The sequence below is a fragment of the Pagrus major genome, chromosome 1 (assembly GCF_040436345.1).
Source record: "Pagrus major chromosome 1, Pma_NU_1.0".
NCBI classification, from domain to species: domain Eukaryota; kingdom Metazoa; phylum Chordata; class Actinopteri; order Spariformes; family Sparidae; genus Pagrus; species Pagrus major.
Genome location: NC_133215.1, coordinates 4,570,171 through 4,587,765, shown reverse-complemented (window position 1 = coordinate 4,587,765; position 17,595 = coordinate 4,570,171). Strand labels below are relative to the sequence as shown.

Below are 17,595 nucleotides of genomic sequence, written 5' to 3'. Positions count from 1 at the left end.
CTATTGACTGTATTTACATTTTTGCGTGAACTGTTCCTTTAAATAAATCTGAATTCTTCTTCTTACACTTACCACAAACAACAACACAGCGTTATCAAAGTTTAAAATAATAAGTGTCCAGACGGGAGCGCTGAGCTATGATTCGTCAATTCGTACAAACACACACTTAAAACGTTGATTGAAAGAAAACAAATAAATGAAATGAAATGACGAGCAGCTGGCCTGGAGCCATAGAAGACTTTTTATTTGGAGAAAGAAATCTTTGAAATCACTCATTTTTAAAATTCAATTAATTCATTGAGTACAACATCTAAGTTCTCAGAAAAAGTTAAAATCATGCCTTTAGTCTTTTTTATACATAAAAGATGTGGTTTTACGATGACAAGTGATTTTTTTTTTTTATAAAATGACAGTTTTCTTCTTTCTGACATATTTTTAACCTCTGTTAAAAGAAATATTAATGTAGAAAAACAATTATCAACTTCCCTCCCAATAAAACAAAGAACAAAAAAAAAAGGCAAAACACAGTACGTTACAATGCGCTGACATGGCTTCAAAGCACACATATTACAGTACTGTACAAGGGTCCGCCTCAGACAAAATGCACCAAAACCACTGCTGAGGATAGATCAAACCTCTGAAACAGCTCAACACTGCTTATTTACCAAACCCAGACCACAGCATGGCGTTGGCAACTGGAAAATGAGGTAAATATTTCCAAAAAAAGCACCAAAGGTTTGGCGTTAAAATTTTAATATAGCTTATAACCAACAGTGAGTTGGAGGCGTTTCAGTCCAGCTTCTCTTAAACATCTTCTTTTTTTTTTTTTTTCCGTCCACGACGCTGGCGAAACAAACTGAGTCTGCAAATTCATTTGCAATGTTCAGAGGCCAATGAACACACGCTGCCAAGCCTAGTTCCCTGTAAATAAGCAGTTTCTCCACATTTAAAAATGGGACATTTAATGTCAATATTTATAGTGAAGTCCAGACAGAAAGGATTTGAATCTACGTCTTTGCTGGATTCACTCTTCTTTATTTGGAATAAAATTGTAATTAAAGTGATACTCTAGTCGAATTATCTCATCACTCGCCAAATATTCAAGCTCAAAAATGGCTCACTTGTGAGGGAGGCCCACTTATGAAATCATGTCAATTAGAAGGCTCTTACAAAGCTTAAGTAAACTACTGAATATCATATAATGCTGCGACTGACAAACATTAAGGAAAATGAGCAAAAAGCAGGGACACGTAAGGTCTTTTTAAGATCACCTTTCAGGTGTAAAAAAGGAAAAGAAAAACAATCTTAGGCCAAATACTTCAGGGGACAACAACATCTATGTCTAAGTAATATGATGTGCAAACTTAACTGTGCATAGAGATCAAATTGTAATAAATATTAATGTGATAATTAACATTATCACGAGTTTGACTTTGTCAAAACTTGTAGGGGTGATTGTACATTTTCATGATTAATTTAGTTTTACTAAAACGTTAAAAAGTTTTTGTTTTTTTTAATAAGTGCTGCGAAAAAAGCTTTTATTGTTTTTTTTTTTAAGCAACAAACACTTCCCATTTATCATTAAGAAGAGCCCCAAAAAGACAAACACAAACACTCAATAAAAATCCCAATAAAAATCATTGATTTGTCATAGTTATTCCACCAAGTTTAACTTCCTCTGAATGGCTCTTTCACTTTAAAAGTTTTTTTTTTTTTTTTTAAATGTTCTGCCTTAGTTCTGCATCAAAGAATCACATGAGCAACAAATAACAAAACTGAGCGTTATAGCGATGTACAGGAACTTTACATAGAAGTACTTTAGTAAACAGATCTATCTTAGCTTTCGTTTTCACTGTTTCTTCGTTTGATGTAGCTTAAAAGATGTGAAGCATAATGCCTGTCTTTGGACCACCGAGGTAATTGTAGGTGTGTGTGTGTTTGTGTGTGTGTGTGTAAAACATGCTGAAATGTTTCCCAAACATTTCAAAAATGAGAAAATAGTGTCCCTCCGAGCCGTCAGAGGCTCGTCCTGGTTCGAGGTATATGATCCTGGGGCCGACCAGTGGCGCCTGTGGAAAATGTTACAAAGCTGTCTGATGGATGATGGTGAATTTCATTCACACTGCTGTGCATCACGCCTCCTCCCTCTCCTCCCCCGCCCTCCCTCACCCTCCTCCTCCTCCTCCTCCTCTCCCTGCTGTAGTCTCGCTCTGCTCGAACTACTTTTCCTTCTTCGTCGAATCATTCATCAACAACCCCTCTTTGTCACCCTGGTTTGCTCCTGAATAGCGCCGGGCTCCATTCACATTCACATTCATTTGATTCAAGAATTCATTTTGTGTTCTTAAAATATTCAAAAACAGGAGAATGTTTACAACGACGAGGCTCTCAAAGTGCATTTAAAACGAGATGGGAAGCAAAATTTTTCCTTTTGTGTCATGCAAAGCAAAAAAAAAACATGACAGGTGCATAAAGTGAAAACTTAACTAAAAGATATCACCGTGAAGCTTCCCAAGTTGATTTACTGACATTAAGATGATCATTTGTGTACACATTTTCTGAAATTGGATATTTAAACATGCAGATTACATTTTATTATTATTATTATTTTCATCATTGGATAAAGCCAGGTTCAAAGTTATCTTTTCATTTTGTTTTCCAGGGTTTTTTATTTTTTTGGATATCTCTGTATCGCTCTATGAATCATAAGTCAACAGCCTTAAAAAATAATCAGTATTTTCCATGTTTTAGGAATAAAATGTTCTATAAATCAGGTTATGAATGATTTATGAGCTGAACTCAGAACTAAAACACCTGAGAGTACGTAAGAAGACATGTTACAGTATGAAGGGCTACAACTATTGATTATTTTCATTGGCGATTACTTTCTATTTCCCAAACATATTCAGTTTCATGAATGAACTGATTAATCATCGCAGCTCTAATGTTAACACACCTGTAGTGTTTTCCTCCGCCTGCATGTTTTTAACAACAACACACAAGAGACCACAGGTGAGTGTGTGTGTCGGCTCAAATTCATACACAAAACTCAAAGTTTTCTTATTTTTCTCCCGTTATCCTATTTTTAATGAAGTGAGGTAAAACAGCGCTGTTAAAGTTTTATCTATTATCTGAATTTTCAAATCTAGAAAATATGTTTTTGCCTCAACTTCCACCGCCTCAAGCTGAGCTGAACGTTATTTTGACCTTGTATGGATTCGCCTCGAGTCTCATTTTCAAACTGTGTTCACCTTTTAATATTATTTTTAACCCTATGCTCTTTGCCTATGTTCCCATAATTTGGTGTCTAAATGACAAATAGGCACAAAAAGTTTTGGCTTTCACTAGATCACCTAAACTGATAGCCATGGACAACATAGCTGCAATGAAATCCCTGTGGAGAGGCTCAGATTGTTATTGTAAGTCTCTGACAATATTACAGAAAAGATCCCTGCAGAGATAGCTCTCGCCAAATCCACCAGACTCCATTTACAGAAGCAGTAATTTTATCATCGTACAGCTTCATTTAAACTGCAGAAACAAAATAAACCATCTTTGTTCGTCTTTCATCTCTGGTTCAGCCAAAACAAACCTTTAAATTCACTGCGTTAGATATAAATGCATAAAACTGAATCGATTCTTTAAGAATTTAACTTAACATGTAGTCGTTTGACCACAGTCGGTGTCGTGTTAATTAATTAAACAATATTGACGGTGCAATTTGTAGCCGCTTCAGGTCGTCAACCGCCTGCTAGCTGGCAGGCTAACTAGATGCCATTAATTTTTGCATCTTTTGGGTGGATTTACATGAACATGCAGGATGTTAGAAAGTACCAGAGGGGAAATAATGAAAAAGTTCATGTTTTCATCAGAACATGCTAACGAGCTAACGTGCTCGTACAGGGGGAGAAAGCTAATACGATACAACCTGATTATTTCCACGTAGTTATTCTCAATCGGCTCTGACAACATTTTACTCAGATCTCAGGGAAAAAACACAAATTTGCTATGAAGAAGTCGGATGAACGGTTTGTAAATAAAACTCTGTTACATTCAAACATTTAGCACTTAAAGAACCGAATGACTCTCAGCTTGAATTAAATGAATTGAAGGTGAATAAAACTCTGCATCCCCCCCCCACACCAAACCCTTCCTGCCCCTTATTTTCCCCAACTTGCATCTCAATATAACTCCAATCCCCATCCCCCCCCCACCCTCACCTCCACCTAGAAACCCTACGACTCCTCTCGTCCTCACCCACTCCCAAACCCGCTCTGTATTCCTAACCTCTTTGGTGACTCTCGGGTGTCTTTGAAACAGGGTTCCTACACATTCTCTACTTCAAGATTCAAGACTTCTTCTCCTTCTTCTCGCCACCAGAAAAGTATCTTTCTGGCTGGATTTTGGATGGCTGTGTGATTGTTAGCGATGTCGCTCGTATGATTAGTCGTCACGGCAACAAATGTCACAACACAGGAAATGACAGTAGGACTACAACTACTTAAGATGGTTGTCCGCGGAGGGAACAACTACTTTTTTTTTCTTCTTTTTTTACAAACTTTTCCTGGGTTTTTGTGCAATTCCAAAACAACTTTAAAATGTACACAATTTTTCAAACTTCAAAAGCCTTTCAGCCCTGTGTAGGAACCCTGATTGAAGGTGTCGTCGAGCTAAAACAAGGAGGAACTATGAGCGCTGTTCCCACCAGAACAAAAGATCAACAAGGCTGTTAGGACCAACTAAGTGTCGGTTCGAGGAATGGGCTCACTAACCTCCCCCCGTATCTCCCCTTCTCTCTCTCTCTCTCTCTCTAGGTGGAGGAAGCTCCGTGGCTGGGCATGTTGGCCATGCTGCCAACCATGCCAGCCGCGCCAGCCATACCTGAGGGCCCTCCCAGAGCCGGAGGACTGTGCTTGGTAGGTGAGGTCATGTCGGGCCCACGCCCCTGGCCTTGGCCCTGGGCCTGGGGGGCGTGGTGGGCGTGCTGCAGGGCATGGCGCTCCAGCAAGGTGCGGTGGGTGAAGGCCCGGTGGCACACGTTGCACTGGAAGGTGCGCTCGGCACGGTGGGTGCGCATGTGCACGTTGAGCGAGCTTTTCTGGGTGAAGCGCTTGCCGCACATGGAGCACTGGAAGGCCCTGACTCCAGTGTGCACCACCATGTGTTTGAGGAGGTAGTCACGCAGGGAGAAGGAGCGCCAGCAGATGGAGCACTGATGAGGTTTCTGACCTGGAGGGACATACAGAGCAGCCGTGTCAGCACATCAAGCTTTTTCTATGTTTCTTTTGTTCAAGTGGAGGCAAAAAAATCAGTTTTTATTAATGATTCTAACAATATAAAACCGTCTTGGGATTTGGGATTTTATAGACCAAACAACTAATCAAGAAAATAGTCATTAGTCGCAGCCCTTAATTACACAAAACTGCAAGACTAAGTCACACACTCGTGTCAGGTCCTTTGTGTGAACTGTGAACTGTGAATTGTGTTAAACTTTGGACACTCATCATTTTATCTGATCCGTCTTTCTACTTCAACGCTCGCTACTTTCTCTCTTCTCCTACATTTTGAAATCATGTCAAAATGATAATCATCATCAGCGTGTTGTGCGTCGTTAATATTCCCTGTATGGTGTGTGAGGATAACTAACCTTGAATGTTAGTCAAATTGTCACTCTCCTTTTAGCTCAGGTTTGGTCTCCACCATCTCCTGAGAGAAATATCTACCTTTTTTTAAGCTGCTAGATGTTCAGCTTTCTTCATCAGCTAGTCTCCAACTGGGTCTGTCTGCTGTTTGGTGCTGAAAAACAGCTCCATGACAGAGTTTAGGGACGTACGATATGGGTTTTTTTCAGCTGATGCTATAACCTGTAACCATGTGCTTCTCATGGCTGATCCAGATAAGTTAAACAATTATTTACATTTTTGTATTTAAAAAGAAGTTCATAACCTGTCGTTTATGCACAGTTGAGGGTTAGAAGGGATTAGACGTAGTGAGCAAAGATGGATGATTTCATATTTCACATTTTTAATAAGGTTTGTTGTGTTGATGCAGAGTTGCTGATCATCCTCCAGATGTTTGTCACTGAAATCAACATCTTTCACATTACATTTCCATTAATTTATTATATAAAGGTTAGGAGACTTTTCTAGCGAAATAAAGACATAAATAACAGACAAATATAAATAAGTAAACAACGAGGCGTGTCTCACCGGAGTGGATGAACATGTGCTTGCTGTAGTTCTTCCTGGAACGTAAAGATTTGCCACAGTGCGTGCAGTCGAACGAGGTCTCAGATCCCTGGGAGGAAGGGGAGGGGCCCGCGGAGCAGGAGGAGGTGGAGGGAGGCGGGGCCGGGGTCATCGGAGCCGGGGGCGGAGCCTGCTGACCGGGCTCCGTCCCCGCCATACTGTCAATCCCACCCATGGGCCCGCCCACGTAGAACGGAGCGGGCTGCGACTGGCTCACTGGGTACTGGAAAAGAAGCTGAGGGCGGAAACAACGTTCACTGTTAGCGCGGATGCTTTTCATGTCTCTTACCGATTTTATTTTTATTATGTTCATCTCTTTTTAATCCGTCTCTCTACACTTTTTTTTAATCCCTTGCAAAACAAAATTGGTGCTTTAAAATTTGCACTTCTGGCCGCACTGAGTTACATTTCCATCACCGTTTTATGCCGGCCGTGATGCTGTGATGTCTCGTGACCGTGGCTGACGATAAGTAAAGGCTTTTAAATAAATAAACGACAGGAGACTTTTTTATTGTGAAGAATATGCAGTGTTTATCAGAGATTAACATAGATTTAGAGCAGCTTTGTTGGCGGCTATCCTCCAATAATACTGTTGACTGCTACTCAAGACAGGCGCCGCACTAATTATTGACACACCTCAAAGCAGGTATCCTCATAATGGGAATGCAAATCCCTGCCATGCCGGGTTGATGTGGAAAATCAAGCTGAGTCAAGCTGAGCTGGCACAAGCTCCAAATATTGCCTCTACGTCTATGAAAACTACATCAATAATCACCATAATTAAAGCTTATAATATCAGTTTTTTTGGATTCTGGCAGCTTCTGTGGATAAAAGATGACGATGATCAAACAAAGTAAACGTTGTTTTAGTGGCGTACCACCAGACTACAGAGCAGCTTCTGTCCTCAAGTCTTCCTCAAGACTCCTCCATAAAAAATAGTTTTAATTTTATGACTTATCCAACCTGGACAGGTCAGAATCTGACCCGTTGACAGGCATTAAGAATAGCTATAATAACTACATGAGATAGCCAATCTCCTCACTGATAGTTTGCTTATGTAGGTCAACCAGAGACATCAGTATTTAATTGAGACTGTAGATTTTGATTCTAGTTAAATAATCTTTGATAAAAAAGTAAATTATAATTCAATTTGCCTTTTCATTGTTTAATCATCATTGTACCAAGGTGACAAAATCAATGCCTGTGCTTTCTGTTTACCTTTTCTACATGGTCATGTGTCTGCGCTCCAAAACTTCAAATGCAAATGTAAAACCCTCCTTTGCATTTTTCATTTTCAAAGTAAACACACACACCTGTCAATCAAACTGTGTAGGCGGGAGCTTTGAAAAAGTCCATCACGCTAAAATCGACGGCCTCGTTTAGTTTTTCTGTGTTTCATTGTTCTGAGTCGAGTGTTTTCCTTTTATTTTAGTGCCGCATTGCGATAAATTCTGCCTTCTGTCAATCACCCATCATGGCAAAAAAAAATAAAATAAGAGGAAGTACAGGAGCCGTCTCGACTAAATGAACTTTAGTTTAGAGGCATTCAGCTCCGTAATTTAATTATCATACTCTTGTTATTTTAGATGCTGTGAATGCCGTGGATACAGAGGGCGAACCAGACACCAGTAATAACTGTCTTACTTATTCATTCATGGTTAACCTATCTGCCCCCTATCAATGTTAAACAACTGTTTTCTGCCTTTTTGTTTCCCTGCTGCCATCATTTGTGTTTCCTTTGTAGTAAAATACATCAAATATAATCAGCAAAAACCTTAAAGTTTATAATAATGCTGTACTTTTACTGATGCCTGCTACTTTTTAATCCTGTGTGAGTCTCTCTGTGTAGACGTTTTACTGCCAGACCAACAGGAGTTGGCAAACCTGTCTCTTTCGTCAGGAAGTTATTTGTATAAACTGTAACTGTAGGATATAATAATTGTACAAAATCTACAATTTCAATGCGTTTTAGAGATATGAATTTAAACAAAAAGACAACTTAAGACACGTGGTGGTGTTTGTATGTGATGATTTTTAATGATCACTGTGTCAAATCTGCTAAAACCTTTGCTAAACTATTACTTCTACATGTAGTTCATATTTTAATTTAATTAAAAACTTGGATGCAAAAATTTAACTGCTCGTTTTGTTTCAACCCTAAAAGATTTCCAATTTTAACTGCCGTTTTTTAAAATTACATCAAAGTCTTTTTAGGTTTATTGTGAACGAAAAAGAAAGTTGGGTCTAATAAATTGTTCGTTTCTGATTTATATAATTTTGAAAGACTTTTTATTCCTGACCATGCCAGAATATAATCTATTATAATTATGGTCGATTTGGCTTGTATTTGTTTTGTGAAAGTGTTTACTCGGTTTACTTATCTTTAAATTAAACGCTTTATTTAAGTAAAATAACTGAAAATGGAAGTTTTTGGTGTTGAACTCAGATGTGGTTGTGTTGTCTGTCAGTATGAATGTTCGTTTTCCACCTGTGACACGTTGTGTAACTGTAACTTTGCCTCTGGCATGTTGTCTGACAATCTTTCAAAGCTCCACCTCAGCTTGTAGAAACATTTTGTAAGTGCAGTGCAGATTAAATGTAATTAACGGCGCACGATGCGAGACAACTCACCTGGTTGTTCATGGACTGTGTGGTTGGAGGCGGAGTCAGAGGCTTGTTGACCCTCCCTCTGGGGTTGAATGCCATGGCCTGAGGAGGCTCGCTCTGGGGCCAGAAACTCTCCGAAAACACCCCCTGCTCATCGTAGAAATCCTGACAAGACACACAAACACATGGAAATTAATTAAAAGAGCCCAACATGGAAAAATCTGACAACTCCAGTTTTTAGTGGTGTTCATGTTTTGGCTTCAGTTCAAGAATCATTAAAAATCAAATCTATAACACCGATTTTTTGTTAGAAAACACAGCTTTGTTAGGTGTCAGGTTCATAGACACGCTGAGACCCGCAGGAAAATGACTGAGCAGATGCTGAACTCTTACCTGCTCCATAGGTGAAGGTCCTACCTGTCTCTGTGCTCTAACTGCTTTGTTCTGAACATATGTATGCATACGTCAGCCACACATACAATTAACTTTGGCAGGTCGCCATGGTATATTAACTACCGCCCAGATATATTTGGCGACCCGTTTTAGCATTGTTTAACTTTTATTTTTTGATTAGTCCGAGAGAACGACACCATCCACGATCGATTAACTAGCGGACAATCTGCCCTCGCTCTGTCGACTGACGTTCACACGTTCTCTGTAGCGCAACACAGAGAGTGTAACCCAGCTGGTTATAAAGGTAATATATCTCCAGCTTTAGTTCTCAACTGTTTCTTTTTCATGCATTTACATACAGACCACATCCCTCATGATTTGCATTTACTGTTTTCCCACACATGCATGAACACAGACGTTGGAAAGATTAACTCACACGGTGCAGTCCAACCAGTCCAGCTACATTACATAGTCTGATGTGAACCACCAGCATGAGATGAGAAGAGCTCGTCTAATTTAAAGGAGCAGAAATGCCATCGTGAACTTTTGTTTATGAGTCAGAGAGGCAGAGTGTTCGACCAGCCGCACGGAGGAAGGTGATATGGATTTAAATCTCATTTGGTATACGTGTTATTTAATGTTGCAATTGTGAAATGCATCACTATATAGTATATTTCCTACAGATGATTAAATAGGTTTTATTCATATTTTTTTTTAAACTTTATAATCATTGATTGTGGTGAAGTACTTTTACTGACACTCCATAGAAAAGGCAAGCATCCTACTGAACTATGTGCACACTGATAGATTACAACAGGTATGTTAAAGAAAGTAGGAAATTCATATCATCACTAAATTATGAAAAAAACTGTAAGGAAAGACACAATTAATTAGAGTAATTAACAGGAATTTATCTTCTGCTAATGTCCAGTCCAGTAGGGGGAGGTAATGTACCTATGAGCTCTGGAGTCTGGCTATGCGATACTAACAGCTCATTAGCGCTATCGAGAAAAAAAAAATGTTGCGTCCCCCGTCAGAAGCGTTAACTGCGTCTTTTTGGATTTTAACTTGTCACACTTGTCTTAGGTCTCGCGCCATCTAGTCTGCACTGAAGAGAGAGATAAATGTGGTAACAGCATGAGGAGACAGATGCTGCTCAGTTCAGTTTGTTATTTGCTAAGCGACAGTCAAACATACTGTGCACATACAAAAACTCTTTCTGTCCCGGTTCATTTTCTTTTGTCCCCGGGATGACGGGACGACATTAGTCTCGAGCTCTAATCTGAAACATCGAAGCATTTCATCATGCTGATACAACGCTGTTAGTACAATATTACAATAAAAGCAGTTTTTAAGCAACATTAACAAAAATCGGTCTCATAAACCCTATTCACACATGACCTGTATGTGGACAGGACAGATGATGACGTGATTGGAGAGATTAGAGCATTTGGACCTGGTGATAAGTATTCTAGTAATCTCAGCTTTGCCTGCTTTGTGATGATCAGGGGCCTGTTAAACCTAATTTACAACACACAAGCATGTCATGTGAACTAAAGCTCAGCACAGAAAAACTGCTCAAACACAGAAGATTTGATTATTTCAAGCAGTTTTGGGTAAATTGACGATCACGTGCTTCGCTTTGCATGAAAAACTTAACGCTTTAACCTTCGTAAATTGAGTGAAAGAATCCATTTCCAATCCGAGTTACTCTGCAGCACTTTTTGAGAAAACTGTCAGGCAAAGCTGAATCCTTTTGACTGTGTGGCAGATGTTCCTTGTGTAGTCTGCAGGGTACAGCAGGCTGCGGCATAAATCCACTCCACCGTGTTCTTCCCTCTACTTACTTCGGTACTTGTGACAGAAATGCTGAGAATAAATCCGACACAGTAAACTTTCCTTTTTAAGAAAAATTAACAAATATCCACCAAAATATTACCTTGAAATCAAGGCTCAACGCTCAAGCACTGAATGTCCTTCTACATGCCCTCGTTGATATATTATTAAATTAAAAATATATTTTTCTTTAATCACTTTCTCTTTATAGCTGGCTCCTGTAACTGCAGGTCACCTCTGAGTCAAACTCACCTGGCCAAAGCCTGCCATGGTTTCCTGGGAGCCCTCCTGCCCTCCATCTCGTCTCCCGTCCTCCAAGGCATAGACGGTCCCATCAGTGTCCTGAACACCTTCATCTTTCACCACCACTCCCTCTCCTCCCAGCACCTGGAGAGGAAAAAAAAAAAGGTCCATTTAAATCTTGAGTAGTGAAGAGATTATGGTACCAACACTGGCAGCAGATAGTCTGCAACAACAACAGCGCATCGACCCGACTAAAGCCCCTTTAAGTAGGTACTAATAAGTTTAATGACCTACAGTGAATATGCAGAAGTCCATAGAATGTCAACAAGGCAATTACGGCTGAAGTTAAGACGAGATCTTCTCTTCAATTGTGCAAAGTGCAGAAACATCTCAGCGATATACGCCAATGCAGTGCGAGAAGAGGGAAAAGCAGAAAAAGAAAGAAAAGCAAACCGTTGCAGCTCTGCATGCCTGAAAGCTGTAACCATGGCAACCCATTCCCCTTATCCCTCTACCTGGAGTCTGAGCGGCTGCCTCTGCTTGCGGCTGTGGCTCGCCCCCCTGTCTCTGTCTCCGTCTCTTCCCCGCTCTCTCCCGTCCAGGTCCTCCTCCTCGCTGTATCTGTCCATCCCCACCAGGTCATCAGAGAGGTCAGTTGTGTTGCCGCGGAGGCTGTCCCTGCCGATGCTGTCCACACTGCCCACACCGGAGCTGCAGCCCGCCGAGAGGTTCCCTGTGCTACTAGTGCTGGCTCCGTTGGCCGTCTGCGCCAACAGGTCTCGGAGCTTGTACCTGACGTCCTGAGTACAGCTGGGGCTCTGCTTCATGAGGATTGTGCCGGGCCCGGAGCCCAGACCGTCCCCGCCACACATGGAGCCGGGGCCCATGTCGCCCAGCGCCATCAGACTGACGGTGTTGGCTTGCTCCATTGGGCCGCTCTCACTGACATTTACGCTGGCACCCCCTAACCCCCCGCTCATGTTACTAGCCCCGCATTCAGCCATGAAGTTAGAGAAGTTCGCGTAACCTCCACCTCCACCTGCACCACCAACAGAGCAGCTTCCACCGCCGCCTCTCTCTGTCCCTTTCCCGTCGCCGCGCTCTTCTTGTTTAGGGAGAACTCCTCCGAGCATCCCTCGTCCCGCTGCAGCCGCAGCAGCAGCGGCGGCCCCTGCCGCGGCCTTCCTCTGAGAGATGATCTGGGTGCACTCGTCAATGACCGTCTTGATCTGCAGGATGCTTGCAGCGGTGAGGATGCACAGAGCCTGCGACTGCAGCACCACCAACGAGCCGCTGTACATGAAATCCACAAGCTGCTTCACGGTTTCGGCGGGCACCAGCGGCGGCACAGAGATTTCAGAGTGGCCCAGCAGCAGCTTGTCCTGGAAGAAGGGGCTGCCGGCTGCCAAGACGCAGGCGTGGGCGCGCAGCGAAGCATCGTGTATCCGCACGGTCACATCGCAGAAGAGGCCCTCGCGCCGCTGCGTGCGCAGGGCTTCCAGCACCGACTGGCTGGAGTTGTGAAGGTGGATGTAGTGCACGGTCTCTGTGCCAGGCGCCATGGGGGGAGGGGGCGAGTCGCTGGGGATGGGGTGGGAGTGGGGATGGGGAAGGGGGGGTAGGTGTCTGGGGTTTTGCGTCAGCTTGAGGGATAAGGAGGGCAGGGAGGGAAACGGGTACAGTGCATCGGCCACGGTGGGTCCGCGTCCTCTCAAACAGTCATGAGTCTGATGGAAGCTTTCAAACTGCTGCGGTTCAAGTGTGTGAGGAGCTGCCTTTGTTGTCCTGAGCGGGGGGGTGGGGGGGTGGGGACGAGGGGCGTCAAGAGGTTGTTTCCACCGGCTTCACTATCTCTACCAAAACCCTGTTGAAACAAAGCAGAACAACAGTGATTAAACACTCGGCAGCTGTATTAAATGTTGACATCAGAGCTGGAACGATTCGTCAATCAACAAAAAGCGGTGATTTCACAGCGAGAGGTCCGGCGAGGCGCAGTGCATTATGGTCATTGTAGGTTTTCTACCATATTTTTTTTTTTTTATGTTCCATTGTACTCAGAACTGGGAAAAAAAACGCCCTTCGACACGGAAAAGTGCAATGAAGCGGCCGTCTATTGTATTGATGCAAAGTGGTACCACGATCCCAAGATCCCTTAATTAACTGACTTCCTGCACTGAGTCACAATCTGTCCGCTGTGCTCAGATTGTGTAAAACAATGAATAAACAGGGGCTCTACGTAATTAAGGAGCATGTTCGCCTCACAATAAACACAACAGCATCAACATTACATCTCTCTAACTTGTGTTTTTTGCTTTCTGTTCCTGCGTCGCTCTCCTCCTCCTCCTCCTCCTCCTTATATCTGCATCATGTCTATAACATTGACATATTTTTACATTGTTTTGGGTTTTTTTTTGCTAATTATCTTGTGTGGACTGTCCTCCTCCACAGAGGAGGAGAGGTCGAGCGGCTCGGGCACCACTTGTCGATGTCTTGTCCTGCTCAGTCGTCCTCCTGGACCATGATTTCCTCGTATCAGTTATAAGTCAGTATAATCTGTAAACTATGATCTTGTCGTCCTGTTCAGTCCGTCCTGGGAGACGGATCCCTCCTCTGTGGCTCATCCTGAGGTTTCCAGAAACATCTGGCAGCATTGAGCGTTATGGCGGGCCAACTTTGACCCGTCAGGGCAGCCCTGATTTTAATAACTTTAGAAGCGGATGCCGAACACATCTCGTTTCAAATGTTAAGCTTTGCTCTTTATCGTTGCTTTGCATGACTGTAAACCGAACATCTATGACAGGAGTCCCCCGGGCATCATCCGGCCCACGACCTGATGTCAAAAATATAAAATAATCCTGCACGCAAAATTCATTTTAAGCTGTGTCACACTAATTTAAACTACACATTCATATGCAACTGGGGGTTTAGCAGTAATCGGTGTTACACAAACTGCTGGATGCATTTTTGTTTTAGTACGTAAACAATGGAAATGAACAATTAAATCTTCTGATATATATATTGCACTTTCTTGTAGCAGCCCTCCTATAAGATGACAATAGTTTGAGACCCTGATCTTCATCAACTGAGCGACTGAGAGGGACATTTTGTGATCAGCACAGGTAAATAATTAATTGACAATAAATATTCAACACCTCACTTGATAATTAATACAAATAATCGCCAGTTTCATCCCAGTTTCGCATCGTGTACACAGATTTCTGTCGTTTGAGCCCTTGTCACACAGCTGCACCTGAAGGTGACACAGGTGCCAATTAACCAGCTGCTGATCGATCATCAAACGAGTCGCGTGCCTCGTGTGAAAACACCTGTTTTGGACGGATGACAGCACGTGCCAGCAGCGGCAGCAGCTCCTCGGGTCAGCGTCGGTCCTGCTCGGTGGGTGGCCGGAGATTATGTGACTGTTGCTGTGCTTTTTTTAAAAAACCAGACGCACGGAGAGCGAGGTAACCGACCGAAAACACACACACACACACACCCCGTTAACTGAGTGCCAAAACCCCGCCAAGGTCCCGTGAAACAGCCTCACCGGGCAGCCGACGTGAGCTCCGGCGACCAGCGACCAGGTTAACGGGGACGAGCTAAGTTAACGGCAGCTAGCTGTTAGCTGTTGACATTAGCCCGCTCGGCTCGCGCACGGAAAACCGCACGAAACGGGCCACATTCACGCACGCAAACCGCACACCGGCACCGACCGAGACACGAAGGTGGATCGCTACGTGTCAAATGCGAACTGGCAACCCGCCTGGCACCGCATAAAGGCGGCTGTCGGGAGCTCGCTCGCCCCCTCCTTAGGCTCCCAGCGCGAATGCTAACCTAGCTTAGATTACTAGCTCGCTAGCGCTAAAATCGCGAGACACACAGAACTAGTAAAGTTAGCACGGCAGCTAACGCGCTAACACCCTTTTGTGTGCGGGGCGCGTTAACGCTGCTGCGGGCGATTGTTTGGTGTGTTTGCGTGCGTGTTTAATCGCGGTTACATACCTCGCGATGTGCGGTGACAGGTCGGCGCTTTTTAATTTTCAGGCGGATGGATGCAGCAGGAAGCCCTCTCGGTATAACGCACCCAACCCGGTGAGAGCTGGAAACAAACACACACACACACACACACACACAGCCACACAGACTCACACATGCATACACACACACAGCAAAGCGACAGGGACACAAACACACACACACACAAAAAAAAGGGATGTTGGAGTTTTGTTCTGCTGATCGACAGCTTAAACCATCAACAGCTGTGGACGCACTGTACACACTGTACCCCCCTCACATTAACACACACCCTTTCTAAAAGTAGGACAAATGCCTGCACACAAACCCTCATTACGCACAGACATGAAGCCACACAAATGCATGCAAATACACCTGTACACACCCACACACACACACACACACTCTCTCTCTCTCTCCAGGAAACATACCTTAACAAAAGGATGGCACACAGACAAACAATGCATCTGATTAAAATGTCACTCATCAGCAAACACTGTCACAATAAAGATAATACGACACCGGGATGAGAGATTTATAAGTTGGCAGGTGTTTTAATTGTGCAGCTCGGTCAGGTTGTGTGTGAATGTGTGTTGTGTTTGTGCAGTGTGTCGTCCTCTTTGTGCTGCAGCCTTGCAGACATTCGTTAAATGCTTGAGTTAACATGCAAAGTCAGGTTTTTGCCAGACGATGAGTTGAAGTGAGACACACGAGGAAAAAATGTCTCCATGCATTGATGACCGACATAAAAAACGTGTATATCAGCAAATATATCGATATATATATATGAATTTTACTTGATAATATCAGCATAGACCTTGAAAATCCATTATCAGTTGAAGATTTGTGTCTTAAATGGGACAAAATATTGATACGTTAATATTTCGTATCACTTTCTTTGTTATGCCGACGTTCGCTACATGCTTTAGTTACCATTAGGGATGCACGAAGTTATCGGTTATCGGCAGATAAAGAAATCATAGCCGATAATACAAAGCCAAACTGCTTTTGTTGACTTAACAAGTGCAGCATCTTCACACAGCAGGTGGTGGTACGCACCTTTACAGTCGTTTTGTGAGCAGCCAATAAAAACAGAGAAGAAGAACAAACACGCTGATGTCGCTCGTAACGTCAAACAAATCATATCACAGCTGGAACATCAAATAAACCATCTTTGCTCACTACATTTGAGCCTTTCTTGCGCTCCGGTGTGCAAACAAAAGCATTAAAATGTTGTTTTCTATTATCGGTTATTTTATTGGTATCGGCCATGAGAGTCAGGTAATTATCGGTTATCGTATCGGCTGAACAAACATCCATATCGTGCATCGCTAGTTAACATGTAAAGATCAGGTTTTGCCAGATGATGAGTTAAAGTGTAATATGTGTTATGATCAACATAAAAACATTGTACTGGGCATTTTTAAAATCCTTTTCTCACATCTAAAGACTAAATGAGTTAATGATTAATCATAAAAATAATAGAGCCTGACCGATATAATGATCCGCTGAGTATATCGACCTCTCACAGTTATGTAGGTATCAACATATATGCTGTTCGCTCTGCACCAATACGAAACCTTTTATTTCTTCCTAGAGATTATAATGCAGAAAAAGATTCAGCGTGTCGTCCTCTTTGTGTGTCGTCTTGCAGCAAAGTGAGTTTAATGCATTGCTGTGCATCCTTGAGGCATTTGATCAAAAGATCAGATTTTGCTCAGATGATGAGCTGAAGTGCAGAAAATAGAAGTGTAATATCCATTTTGATTGACATAAAAACACTGCGCTGAGTTTTTAAGATTATTTTCTGACATCTGAAGACTTAATGATGATGTTAATGATGAATCATAATAGTAGAGCACGAGCAGTATAGTTATATGTTATATAGGAATCAGCGTATATGCACCAATAAGAAAACTTTTTTTTTCGAGATAATAATGCCGAATTGTAAAATATTTTGTCTTTGTCACAAGAGTTTGATAACTCCATTTAAAGGGATCATTGCAAAAAAAATATGAGCATATGAACTGATCTATTGATACCTGAGTTTTTTTACTTGATGATGTCAGTATACGCCTCGAAAATCCAGTATCATCCCAAGATTTGTGTCTTCATTAATAGAGGTGGGACAAAATATTGATGCGCTCAATACTTCGTATCACTTTCTTTTTGTGACACGTAATCGATACACTGACGCCAAATATCGATACATTTTTTAAACATGCATCTACTACTTCAGTCACTACCTTTCCAC

General features: G+C 42.4%; 1 protein-coding gene across 2 annotated transcripts; it reads right to left on the bottom strand.

Moving 5' to 3' along the window:
• Positions 1–207: 207 nt before the first annotated feature.
• On the bottom strand, positions 208–15,583 carry zbtb45 (zinc finger and BTB domain containing 45). Of its 2 annotated transcripts, XM_073462891.1 has the most exons (7): positions 15,330–15,583; positions 11,843–13,191; positions 11,337–11,471; positions 8,880–9,020; positions 6,210–6,483; positions 4,882–5,229; positions 208–2,069 (listed from the first exon to the last, which is right to left on the bottom strand). In XM_073462891.1, exons 2-7 carry the CDS (start codon positions 12,887–12,889, stop codon positions 2,017–2,019), a joined length of 1,998 nt encoding a protein of 665 aa, XP_073318992.1. In that variant the 5' UTR covers positions 12,890–13,191; positions 15,330–15,583; the 3' UTR covers positions 208–2,016. The 2 variants fall into 2 exon arrangements, with proteins under 2 accessions (XP_073318992.1, XP_073318985.1); XM_073462884.1 differs by lacking the exon at positions 208–2,069 and having other exon boundaries at positions 4,226–5,229; positions 15,330–15,400.
• Positions 15,584–17,595: the final 2,012 nt, after the last annotated feature.

Excerpts from the sequence above, each read along its gene's own strand:
- zbtb45 (XM_073462884.1), bottom strand. The coding sequence starts at position 12,889 with ATGGCGCCTGGCACAGAGACCGTGCACTACATCCACCTTCACAACTCC. Across the intron at positions 11,472-11,842 it reads GGCAGCCGCTCAGACTCCAG|GTGCTGGGAGGAGAGGGAGT; the intron begins GTAGAGGGATAA and ends TTTCCTCTCCAG. Across the intron at positions 9,021-11,336 it reads CCATGGCAGGCTTTGGCCAG|GATTTCTACGATGAGCAGGG; the intron begins GTGAGTTTGACT and ends GTGTCTTGTCAG.